The following is a 14,453-nucleotide window of genomic DNA, read 5'->3' as shown; positions in this document are numbered from 1 at the left end:
GGTTACTAATATTTATCCTAATGCATTCTAAATACGTGTCAATATTAAGGTTACTAATATTTATCCTAATGCATTCTAAATACGTGTCAACATTAAGGTTACTAATATTTATCCTAATGCATTCTAAATACGTGTCAATCTTAAGGTTACTAATATTTATCCTAATGCATTCTAAATACATGTCAGTCTTAAGGTTGCTAATATTTATCCTAATGCATTCTAAGTACATTGTCAATATTAAGGTTACTAAAATTTATCCTAATGCATTCTAATTACGTGTCAACATTAAGGTTACTAATATTTATCCTAATGCATTCTAAATACATTGTCAATATTAAGGTTACTAAAATTTATCCTAATGCATTCTAAAAAAGATTCAATATTAAGGTTACTAAAATTTATCCTAATGCATTCTAAATATGTGTCTATCATAAGGTTACTAAAATTTATCCTAATGCATTCTAAATACATGTCAATCTTAATACAAATGCATGTCGAACTTAAAATGTATCCTAATTTTTATCCAGATATTCAGTCAACAGGCTTTATTTTGACTTGACTTTTTCAGTGTCTGCTGAAAACTTATATTTTCCACCAAGCTTAACTGTTACAAAAAGACCAGTATTATTATTTTGTTGAGTTGGATAGGCTTTGTCATCCTATTTAAACAACAACATACACCATATAAATATATTGTACCAGTGTACCTATATAGACAACAACATACACCATATAAATATATAGTACCAGTGTACCTATATAGACAACAACATACACTATATAAATATATTGTACCAATGTACCGATATAGACAACAACATACACTATATAAATATATTGTACCAGTATACCTATATAGACAACAACATACACCATATAAATATATAGTACCGGTGTACCTATATAGACAACAACATACACTATATAAATATATTGTACCAGTATACCTATATAGACAACAACATACACCATATAAATATATTGTACCAGTCTACCTATATAGGCAACAGGCACCATATAAATATATTTTATCAGTGTACCTATATAGACAACAACATACATCATATAAATATATTTTAGCAGTGTACCTATATAGACAATGACATGCACCATATAAATATATTGTACCAGTGTACCTATATAGACAACAACATACACTATATAAATATATTGTACCAGTATACCTATATAGACAACAACATACATCATATAAATATATTTTAGCAGTGTACCTATATAGACAATGACATGCACCATATAAATATATTGTACCAGTGTATCTATATAGACAATATACACTATATAAATGTATTGGTCTTGTGTGCTAATATAGACAGCATGCACCACATAAATATATTTTAGCAATGTACCTATATAGACAACAACATACACCATATAAATATATTGTACCAGTGTACAAATATAGACAGCATGCACCACAAATATATTTTAGCAATGTACCTATATGGACAACAACATGCTCCATATAAATATATTGTAGCAGTGTACCTACATGGACAACATGCACCATATAAATATATGTATCAGTGTACCTATATAGACAATATACACTATATAAATGTATTGGTCTTGTGTGCTAATATAGACAACATGCACCATATAAGTATATTTTAACAATGTACCTATATAGACATCAACATACACCATATAAATATATTTTAGTAGTGTACCTATATAGACATCAAGATACACTATATAAATATATTTTAGTAGTGTACCTATATAGACATCAACATGCACCATATATATTTTAGCAGTGTACCTATATAGACAACATGCTCCATGTAAATATATTTTAGCAGTGTAGATATATAGACAACAACATACACCATATAAATATATTTTAATATTGTACCTATATAGACAGCAACATACACCATATAAATATATTGTAGTAGTGTACCTATATAGACAGCAACATACACCATATAAATATATTGTAGTAGTGTACCTATATAGACAACATGCACCATATAAATATATTTTATCAGTGTACCTATATAGACAATATACACTATATAAATGTATTGGTCTTGTGTGCTAATATAGACAACATGCACCATATAAGTATATTTTAACAATGTACCTATATAGACATCAACATACACCATATAAATATATTTTAGTAGTGTACCTATATAGACATCAAGATACACTATATAAATATATTTTAGTAGTGTACCTATATAGACATCAACATGCACCATATATATTTTAGCAGTGTACCTATATAGACAACATGCTCCATGTAAATATATTTTAGCAGTGTAGATATATAGACAACAACATACACCATATAAATATATTTTAATATTGTACCTATATAGACAGCAACATACACCATATAAATATATTGTAGTAGTGTACCTATATAGACAGCAACATACACCATATAAATATATTGTAGTAGTGTACCTATATAGACAACATGCACCATATAAATATATTTTATCAGTGTACCTATATAGACAATATACACTATATAAATGTATTGGTCTTGTGTGCTAATATAGACAACATGCACCATATAAGTATATTTTAACAATGTACCTATATAGACATCAACATACACCATATAAATATATTTTAGTAGTGTACCTATATAGACATCAAGATACACTATATAAATATATTTTAGTAGTGTACCTATATAGACAACATACTCCATGTAAATATACTTTAGCAGTGTACCTATATAGACAACAACATACACCATATAAATACATTTTAGCAATGTACCTAAGTTGTGCCACATCATGCTTACCATATCATTGTATGTTAATACTGTATCAATTTACTTTCAGGTCCTTGATAGAAGAGTAAAGCCCAGAAATGGAAATGCTCAAATAAGGTACATTATTCCACATTATACTCCATTTTATACTACATAACACACAACATCGATGCTATATGAAACAATATATTCACGCAATCCCCATTCAAATGAACGGGCAAAAGAAAGTTCCCCAGCTTTGATACAAGAAGCAGTACGTGGAATTCTCTTGTGATTTCTGCTATAGTCTCTCTGCCTGTCAGTGTTGCATATGTATGCATTTGTATTAATACACTGTATTTCATATTTCTTCATCATTACAGCCATTAATGCAACTAACATAACATAAACACCTAGCACCTTAATAATAATCATAGCAGAACATCCAGCTAAGAAGATAGAAATTTTAACACTGGAGAAAAAGAATTATTGTAATTGAAAGATATGAAAAAGACGAGCCCACTCAAAAAACATTCAGGGTGTTGTAAAAGACAAGGAGTAAATTAGGAATGATTTAATATGCTAATATGCATATATGATCTTCAGATATATATGTGTTTGTGAGTGTGTGTGATCTGGATTTCTAACATAGCTTTAGAAGTATCCTTATTGCCTTATAATTTTGTTTTCAGATGAATGCATACAATATTTTAACAAGAATTAATGAAGCATAGATTGTATGTACAGTGATTGTGGTTATTTTTCCTTCTTAAATAATGCTTGGAAACTGGTCTTTTTGTACAAACCTGTTATGAGAGACCATGTTTTATTGGCAAAAGGAGTGGTCTCTCAAGACAGGTTTTACTGTACATGAAACAGTATATTCAGGCATTCCGTCTTCTAAAGGACAGGCAGGAAGAAGTTCCCCAACTTTGACAAAGAAGCAGTACCTGGAATTTTCTTGTGATTTCTGTTTTTTTCTATGTCAGTGTTAGCACATGTACATATTTACAATCATCCATCCTACTGAGATCATAGTTTGAATACTAATTGACATATTAACACCAAACTTGCTGTTTCTGTGTCTTGAAGGTATTTTGTATCATGCGTCTAAAATGAGTTACTGAAAAATTGTTTTTCTGGTTCCATTAACCTGACATTATTTTAATGATTGCATTACCATAATGGGTTACTGTGACATTGTTTTACTGGTTACATTACCATAATGGGTTACTGTGATATTGTTTTACTGGTTACATTACCATAATGGGTTACTGTGATATTGTTTTACAGGCGGCATTACCATAATGGGTTACTGTGATATTGTTTTACTGGTTGCATTACCATAATGGGTTACTGTGATATTGTTTTACTGGTTACATTACCTTAATAGGTTACTGTGATATTGTTTTACAGGCAGCATTACCATAATGGGTTACTGTGATATTGTTTTACTGGTTGCATTACCTTAATAGGTTACTGTGATATTGTTTTACTGGTTACATTACCTTAATAGGTTACTGTGATATTGTTTTACAGGCAGCATTACCATAATGGGTTACTGTGATATTGTTTTACTGGTTGCATTACCTTAATAGGTTACTGTGATATTGTTTTACTGGTTGCATTACCTTAATGACATTGTTTTACTGGTTTCATTACCTTATTAGGTTACTGTTGTATTGTTTTACTGGTTGCATTTCCTTAAAGGGTTACTGTGCTATTGTTTTACTGATTGCATTAACTTCTTAGGTTATTGTGATATTGTTTTATTGATCGCATTACTTTATTGGGTTACTATGATATTGTTTTAATGATTGCATTACCTTAATAGGTTACTGTGATATTGTTTAACTGGTTGCATGATCTTTCAATGAGGTACAGGTGGCTGAGTGGCCTAAAACCCATGCTTTTAGTGACCACTGACATCTCACCTCTATCTAAATGGATTTAAGTCTCATCCTTGACCAATGTGGGTATGTGAGAAAGCTTTCTAGTAACTTCCAATGGATTGATGGTTCTTGCTGGGGTTTTCCATGTTCTTTCTCCACCAGCTATATTGGCCACCATATATAGCCTAATGTGTATATATGATGGTGATAATAGTCCATGTTAGTGTCTGTGTATCTAATGATAGTGATATCAGTACATGGTAGTATAAGTGTATGTAATGATGGTGATAACAGTCCATGGTAGTATCTGTGTCTGTAATGATGGTGATAACAGTCCATGGTAGTATCTGTGTCTGTAATGATGGTGATAACAGTCCATGGTAGTATCTGTGTCTGTAATGATGGTGATAACAGTCCATGGTAGTATCTGTGTCTGTAATGATGGTGATAACAGTCCATGGTAGTATCTGTGTCTGTAATGATGGTGATAACAGTCCATGGTAGTATCTGTGTATCTAATGATGGTGATAACAGTCCATGGTAGTATAAGTGCATGTAATGATGGTGATTTACAGTCCATGGTAGTATCTGTGTATGTAATGATGGTGATTTACAGTCCATAGTAGTATCTGTGTCTGTAATGATGGTGATAACAGTCCATGGTAGTATCTGTGTCTGTAACGATGGTGATAACAGTCCATGGTAGTATCTGTGTATCTAATGATGGTGATAACAGTCCATGGTAGTATAAGTGCATGTAATGATGGTGATTTACAGTCCATGGTAGTATCTGTGTATCTAATGATGGTGATAACAGTCCATGGTAGTATAAGTGCATGTAATGATGGTGATTTACAGTCCATGGTAGTATCTGTGTATGTAATGATGGTGATAACAGTCCATGGTAGTATAAGTGCATGTAATGATGGTGATTTACAGTCCATGGTCATATCTGTATATCTAATGATGGTGATAACAGTCCATGGTAGTATAAGTGCATGTAATGATAGTGACAATAGTCCATTGTAGTATCTGTGTATCTAATGATGTTGATAACAGTCCATGGTAGTATCTGTGTATCTGATGATGGTGATAACAGTCCATGGTAGTATATGTGTATCGAATGATGGTGATAACAGTCCATCTTAGTATCTGTGTATCTAATGATGTTGATAACAGTCCATGGTAGTATATGTGTATCTAATGATGGTGATAACAGTCCATGGTAGTATCTGTGTATCTAATGATGGTGATAACAGTCCATGGTCATATCTATATATCTAATGATGGTGGTAACAGTCCATGGTAGTATATGTGTATCAAATGATGGTGATAACAGTCCATCTTAGTATCTGTGTATCTAATGATGTTGATAACAGTCCATGGTAGTATCTGTGTATCTAATGATGTTGATAACAGTCCATGGTAGTATATGTGTATCTAATGATGGTGACAACAGTCCATCTTAGTATCTGTGTATCTAATGATGGTGGCAACAGTCCATTGTAGTAACTGTGTATCTAATGATGTTGATAACAGTCCATGGTAGAATCCAAGTGTATATAATGGTGGTATTATCCATGTGTATGTAATGATGGTCGTAACAGTCCATGGTAGTATTTGTGTATCTAATGATGTTGATAACAGTCCATCTTAGTATCTGTGTATCTAATGATGGTGGCAACAGTCCATTGTAGTATCTGTGTATCTAATGATGTTGATAACAGTCCATGGTAGTATATGTGTATCTAATGATGGTGATAACAGTCCATCTTAGTATCTGTGTATCTCATAATGGTGATAACAGTCCATGTTAGTATAAGTGTTTGTAATGATGGTGATAATAGTGCATTGTAGTATTTGTGTATCTAATGATGGTGATAACAATCCATGGTAGTATCTGTATATCTAATGATGGTGATAACAGTCCATGGTCATATCTGTATATCTAATGATGGTGACAACAGTCCATGATAGAATCCAAGTGTATATAATGATGGTATTATCCATGTGTATGTAATGATGGTGGTAACAATCCATGGTAGTATTTGTGTAATATGTAATGATGCTGATAACAGTCCATGGTAGTATAAGTGTATGTAATGATGGTGGTACCAGTCCACTGTATTATCCATGTGTATGTAATGATGGTGATAACAGCCCATGGTAGTATCTGTATATCTAATGATGGTGATAACAGTCCATGGTAGTATAAGTGCATGTAATAATGGTGATAACAGTCCATGGTTAGTATCTGTGTATGTAATGATGGTGATAACAGTCCGTGGCAGTATCTGTGTATCTAACGATGGTGAGAACAGTCCGTGGTAGTATAAGTACATGTAATGATGGTGATAACAGTCCATGGTAGTATAAGTGCATGTAATGATGGTGATAACAGTCCATGGTAGTATCTGTGTATGTAATGATGGTGATAATAGTCCATTGTTGTATCGGTATCTAATCATTGTGATAACAGTCTATGGAAGTATCTGTATATCGAATGATGGTGATAACAGTCCATGGTAGTATAAGTCTATGCAATAATGGTGAGAACAGTCCATGGTAGTATAAGTGCATGTAATGATGGTGAGAACAGTCCATGGTTGTATCTGTGCATCTAATGATGGTGATAACAGTCCATGGTCATATCTGTATATCTAATGATGGTGACAACAGTCCATGGTAGAATCCAAGTGTATATAATGATGGTGATAACAGTTCATGGTAGTATCAGTGTGTATGTAATGATGGTGATAACAGTCCATTGTAGTATAAGTCTATGCAATAATGGTGAGAACAGTCCATGGTAGTATAAGTGCATGTAATGATGGTGAGAACAGTCCATGGTTGTATCTGTGCATCTAATGATGGTGATAATAGTCCATGGTCATATCTGTATATCTAATGATGGTGACAACAGTCCATGGTAGAATCCAAGTGTATATAATGATGGTGATAACAGTTCATGGTAGTATCAGTGTGTATGTAATGATGGTGATGACAGTCGATGGTAGTATAAGTGTAGGTAATGATGGTGATAACAGTCCATTGAATTGTCCATGTGTATTTAATGATGGTAATAACATTCCAAGGTAGTATCAATGTGTGTGTAATGATGATGATAATAGTCCATGGTAGTATCTGTGTATGTAATGATGGTGATAGTAGTCCATGGCATATCTGTATATCTAATGATGGTGACAACAGTCCATGGTAGTATCTGTGTATCTAATGATGGTGATAACAGTCCATGGTAGCATCTCTGTTTGTGATGATGGTGATAACAGTCTGTTGTATTATCCATCTGTATGTAATGATGGTAATATTAAGTCCATGGTAGTATCATTGTGTATGTAATGATGGTGATAACAGTTCATGGTAGTATCATTGTATATCTAATAATGGTGATAACAGTCCATGGTAGTATCTGTGTATGTAATGATGGTGATAATAGTCCATATTAGTGTCTGTGTATGTAATGATGGTGATAACAGTCCATGGTAGTATCTGTATATGTAATGATGATGATAACAGTCTGTTGTATTATCCATCTGTATGTAATGATGGTAATATTAAGTCCATGGTAGTATCATTGTGTATGTAATGATGGTGATAACAGTCCATGGTAGTATAAGTGTATGTAATGATGGTGACAACAGTCCATTGTATTATCCATGTGTATTTATTGATGGTAATAACAGTCCTTGGTAGTATCATTGTATATCTAATAATGGTAATAACAGTCCATGGTAGTATCTGTGTATGTAATGATGGTGATAATAGTCCATATTAGTATCTGTGTATGTAATGATGGTGATAACAGTCCATGGTAGTATCTGTGTATCTAATGATTGTGATAACAGTCCATGGTCATATCTGTATATCTAATGATGGTGATAACAGTCCATGGTAGTATAAGTGCATGTAATGATGGTGATAACAGTCCATGGTAGTATCTGTGTATCTAATGATGGTGGTAACAGTCCATGGTCATATCTGTATATCTAATGATGGTGACAACAGTCCATGGTAGAATCCAAGTGTATATAATGATGGTGACAACAGTCCATTGTATTATCCATGTGTATTTATTGATGGTAATAACAGTCCTTGGTAGTATCATTGTGTATGTAATGATGGTGATTACAGTCCATGGTAGAATCTGTGTATTTAATGATGGTGGTAACAGTCCATGGTAGTATCTGTGTATCTGATGATGGTGATAGCAGCCATGGTAGTATCTCTGTATCTAATGATGGTGGTAATGGTCCATGGTAGTATCATTGTGTATGTAATGATGGTGATAACAGTCCATGGTAGTATCTGTGTATCTAATGATGGTGGTAACAGTCCATGGTAGTATCTCTGTATCTAATGATGGTGATAGCAGTCCATGGTAGTATCTGTGTATCTAATGATGGTGGTAACAGTCCATGGTAGTCTGTGTATGTAATGATGGTGGTAACAGTCCATGGTAGTATCTGTGTATGTAATGATGGTGGTAACAGTCCATGGTAGTATCTGTGTATCTAATGATGGTGATAGCAGTCCATGGTAGTATCTGTGTATGTAATGATGGTGGTAACAGTCCATGGTAGTATCTGTTTATCCAATACTAATACAAGTAGTTAGCATTGAAGGCTTTGATTAATGTAATCATAAAGACTTGAATGGGATGCTTAGTTGTTATAATACAATGTACTTCTCTTTTTCAGCATATTTTCTTCAGTTGGTGATGTACAAGAAATTGTCATCAAATTTGTTCCAAAGGGAGATGAAAATCATGTTGCCATGGAAACAGGGATAAATATAAAAGTTACTAAAAACCAAGCATCAGCATACACAGACCTGAAGCCAGAGGAGTGAGTTTTACCTATCAAATGATCAGCATGACTCTTTACATCAAGTTGAAGCACTACGCACACATTGTCAGTATGGCATTTTGATATAGTTTGCCTTCATCAGTATGGCATTTTGATATAGTTTGCCTTCATCAGTATCACATTTTTATATAGTTTGCCATTATCATTATGGCATTTTGATATAGTTTGTCTTCATCAGTATGGCATTTTGGTATAGTTTGCCTTCATCAGTATGGCATTTTGATATAGTTTGCCAGTATCAATATGGCATTTTGATATAGTTTGCCATTATCATTATGGCATTTTGATATAGTTTGCCATTATCAGTATGGCATTTTGATATAGTTTGCCCTTATCATTATGGCATTTTGATATAGTTTGCCATTATCAGTATGGCATTTTGATATAGTTTGCCTTCATCAGTATGGCCTTTTGATATAGTTTGCCATTATCAGTATGGCCTTTTGATATAGTTTGCCATTATCAGCATGGCATTTTGATATAGTTTGCCTTCATCGTTATGGCATTTTGATATAGTTTACCTTTATTAGTATGGCATTTTGACATAGTTTGCCATGATCAGTATGGCATTTTGATATAGTATGCCTTCATCAGTATGGCCTTTTGATATAGTTTGCCATGATCAGTATGGCCTTTTGATATAGTTTGCCATTATCAGTATGGCTTTTTGATATAGTTTGCCTTCATCGTTATGGCATTTTGATATAGTTTGCCATTATCATTATGGCATTTTGATATAGTTTGCCATTATCAGTATGGCATTTTGATACAGTTTGCCTTCATCAGTATGGCATTTTGATATAGTTTGCCATTATCAGTATGGTATTTTGATATAGTTTGCCATTATCATTATGGCATTTTGATATAGTTTGCCATTATCAATATGGCATTTTGATATAGTTTGCCATGATCAGTATGGCATTTTGATATAGTTTGCCATTATCAGTATGGCATTTTGATATAGTTTGCCATTATCAGTATGGCCTTTTGATATAGTTTGCCATTATCATTATGGCATTTTGATATAGTTTGCCATTATCATAATGGCATTTTGATAGTTTGCCATTATCAGTATGGCATTTTGATAGTTTGCCATTATCATTATGGCATTTTGATATAGTTTGCCATTATCAGTATGGCATTTTGATATAGTTTGCCATTTTGATATAGTTTGCCATTATTAGTATGGTATTTTGATATAGTTTGCCTTTATCAGTATGGCATTTTGATATAGTTTGCCATTATCATTAAGGCATTTTTGATATAGTTTGCCATTATCAGTATGACATTTTGATATAGTTTGCCATTATCATTATGGCATTTTGATATAGTTTGCCATTATCAGTATGGCATTTTGATATAGTTTGCCTTCATCAGTATGGCATTTTAATATAGTTTGCCATTATCAGTATGGCCTTTTGATATAGTTTGCCATTATCAGTATGGCATTTTGATATAGTTTGCCTTCATCGTTATGGCATTTTGATATAGTTTGCCTTTATCAGTATGGCATTTTGACATAGTTTGCCATGATCAGTATGGCATTTTGATATAGTATGCCTTCATCAGTATGGCATTTTGATATAGTTTGCCATGATCAGTATGGCCTTTTGATATAGTTTGCCATTATCGGTATGGCCTTTTGATATAGTTTTGCCATTATCAGTATGGCATTTTGATACAGTTTGCCTTCATCAGTATGGCATTTTGATATAGTTTGCCATTATCAGTATGGTATTTTAATATAGTTTACCATTATCAATATGGCATTTTGATATAGTTTGCCATTGTCATTATGGCATTTTGATATAGTTTGCCTTTATCAGTATGGCATTTTGATATAGTTTGCCATTATCATTATGGCATTTTGATATAGTTTGCCATTATCAATATGGCATTTTGATCCTTCATCAGTATGGCATTTTGATATAGTTTGCCATTATCAGTATGGCATTTTGATATTGTTTGCCTTCATCGTTATGGCATTTTGATATAGTTTACCTTTATCAGTATGGCATTTTGACATAGTTTGCCATGATTAGTATGGCATTTTGATATAGTTTGCCTTCATCAGTATGGCATTTTGATATAGTTTGCCATTATCAGTATGGCCTTTTGATATAGTTTGCCATTATCAGTATGGCCTTTTGATATAGTTTGTCATTATCAGTATGGCATTTTGATATAGTTTGCCTTCATCAGTATGGCATTTTGATATAGTTTGCCATCATCATTATGGCATTTTGATATAGTTTACCTTTATCAGTATGGCATTTTGATATAGTTTGCCATGATCAGTATGGCATTTTGATATAGTTTACCATTATCAGTATGGCATTTTGATATAGTTTGCCATTATCAGTATGGCATTTTGATATAGTTTGCCATTATCATTATGGCATTTTGATATAGTTTGCCATTATCAGTATGGCATTTTGATATAGTTTGCCATGATCAGTATGGCATTTTGATATAGTTTACCATTATCAGTATGGCATTTTCATATAGTCTGCCATTATCATTATGGCATTTTGATATAGTTTGCAATTATCAGTATGGCATTTTGATATAGTTTGCCGTCATCGTTATGGCATTTTGATATAGTTTACCTTTATCAGTATGGTATTTTGACATAGTTTGCCATGATCAGTATGGCATTTTGATATAGTTTGCCATTATCAGTATGGCATTTTGATATAGTTTGCCATTATCAGTATGGCCTTTTGATATAGTTTGCCATTATCAGTATGGCATTTTGATATAGTTTGGCTTCATCAGTATGGCATTTTGATATAGTTTGCCATCATCAGTATGGCATTTTGATATAGTTTACCTTTATCAGTATGGCATTTTGATATAGTTTGCCATGATCAGTATGGCATTTTGATATAGTTTACCATTATCAGTATGGCATTTTGATATAGTTTGCCATTATCATTATGGCATTTTGATATAGTTTGCCATTATTAGTATGGCATTTTGATATAGTTTGCCATTATCAGTATGGCATTTTGATATAGTTTACCATTATCAGTATGGCATTTTGATATAGTTTGCCATTATCAGTATGGCATTTTGATATAGTTTGCCATTTTGATATAGTTTGCCATTATCAGTATGGTATTTTGATATAGTTTGCCATTATCATTATGGCATTTTGATATAGTTTGCCTTTATCAGTATGGCATTTTGATATAGTTTGCCATTATCAGTATGGCATTTTGATATAGTTTGCCATTTTGATATAGTTTGCCATTATCAGTATGGTATTTTAATATAGTTTGCCATTATCATTATGGCATTTTGATAGTTTGCCATTATCAGTATGGCATTTTGATATAGTTTGCCATTATCAGTATGGCATTTTGATATAGTTTGCCTTCATCATTGTGGCATTTTGACATAGTTTGCCATTATCAATATGACCTTTTGATATAGTTTACCATTATCATTATGGCATTTTGATATAGTTTGCCTTTATCAGTATGGCATTTTGATATAGTTTGCCTTTATCAGTATGGCATTTTGATATAGTTTGCCATTACCAGTATGGCATTTTGATATAGTTTGCCATTATCAGTATGGCATTTTGATATAGTTTGTCATTATCAGTAGGGCATTTTGATATAGTTTGTCATTATCAGTAGGGCATTTTGATATAGTTTGCCATTATCATTATGGAATTTTGATATAGTTTGACATTATCATTATGGCATTTTGATATAGTTTGCCTTTATCATTATGCCATTTTGATATAGTTTGCCTTTATCAGTATGGCATTTTGATATAGTTTGCCATTACCGGTATGGCATTTTGATATAGTTTGCCTTTATCAGTATGGCATTTTGATATAGTTTGCCTTTATCAGTATGGCATTTTGATATAGTTTGCCTTTATCAGTATGGTATTTTGATATATTTCCCATTTTGATATAGTTTGCCATTATTATGTTGAATTGATGACATTCTGACTTTGGATCAGATGAGACACTTTGATGATTGATTTGAAAGTTTTTGAAAGTTTTATTAAGGAAATTTTGTTGTTGTGGGGTTTAATGCCATTTTTCAGCACACGATAGGCTATACATGGTGGCCAGTATTAATGGTGGAGGAAGAACCCAGGAAAACCTCGGAAAGAACCACCGACCCACGAGAACCTACTGGCAAGCTTTCTCACATACCGACATTGGCAGAAATTAAGGAAATGTTTTATTGGTTTCAGTTAAAAATGGCTTTCTTATGGCTTTACAATACTCCTTTGATTATAATGTTAAATCCATCTGTCACTTGAGTAACCTTTCCTAAAGATTTCTTAAGCTGAATTGTGCTATAAGGTCTTTATCTGAAATAAGATTTGCTTCTTTTTAGGATTTTCAATTAACAGAGCTTTTAAATGTAAAATATTTTAACTCTGTTATGTGCATGGAAATAAATTTAGAGTCAGTTGTATTTCTGTTTTTTCTTGGTATTCAGATTTCTTAACATACGTTACACTAGAGACTGACCACCTGCATTTATATGATACATGTTAGAAAGTTAAAGATATTATGTATTATTGCCTTTAGTATTTTGTAAAAGCAACAAACAAAGCCAAATGTTAGGTAAGGAATTCTGAATTAATTTACAAGGAGACAAGATCAAATTTTAAATATCTCCTGAAATTTCAAACACCCACTCTCAGGATAATTATAATCTCAAAATTCAGCATTGTCACACTGCTCACAGCATTCCCATTACTATTCATAGTCATTAAGATGCTTGAAAAGAAAATATGTGGTACAGCAAGTTAATAGTGAACATGTATTTGGAAAGGGGACATATCAAAATCAACAATCCTTTTATTAGAGTAACATAATGGGGAATTTTAAGCACTATGGTATATAATAGTGGACTTATCATAATCAGATAACCTAATGGGGAATTATAAGCACTATGGTATAGA

The 14,453-nt window shown here is 32.5% G+C and overlaps 1 protein-coding gene across 2 annotated transcripts in view; it reads left to right on the top strand.

The window, feature by feature from the left end:
- The window catches only part of LOC149789868 (solute carrier family 15 member 1-like), a 233,610-nt gene that overhangs the window by 173,146 nt on the left and 46,011 nt on the right, over nt 1-14,453 (top strand). For both annotated transcript variants that reach the window (XM_089971874.1, XM_089971873.1), the window contains exons 18-19: nt 2,826-2,872; nt 9,345-9,491. In XM_089971874.1, the coding sequence (XP_089828000.1) occupies nt 2,826-2,872; nt 9,345-9,491 (194 nt within the window). The remainder of the gene's footprint in view (nt 1-2,825; nt 2,873-9,344; nt 9,492-14,453) is intronic.

This window comes from Sinohyriopsis cumingii, chromosome 10 (genome assembly GCF_028554795.1).
Source record: "Sinohyriopsis cumingii isolate HCF-2022 chromosome 10, ASM2855479v2, whole genome shotgun sequence".
Classification (NCBI taxonomy): Eukaryota; Metazoa; Mollusca; class Bivalvia; order Unionida; family Unionidae; genus Sinohyriopsis; species Sinohyriopsis cumingii.
Note: the sequence above shows the minus strand (reverse complement) of the source record. Positions and strands in the feature narration are given on the sequence as shown.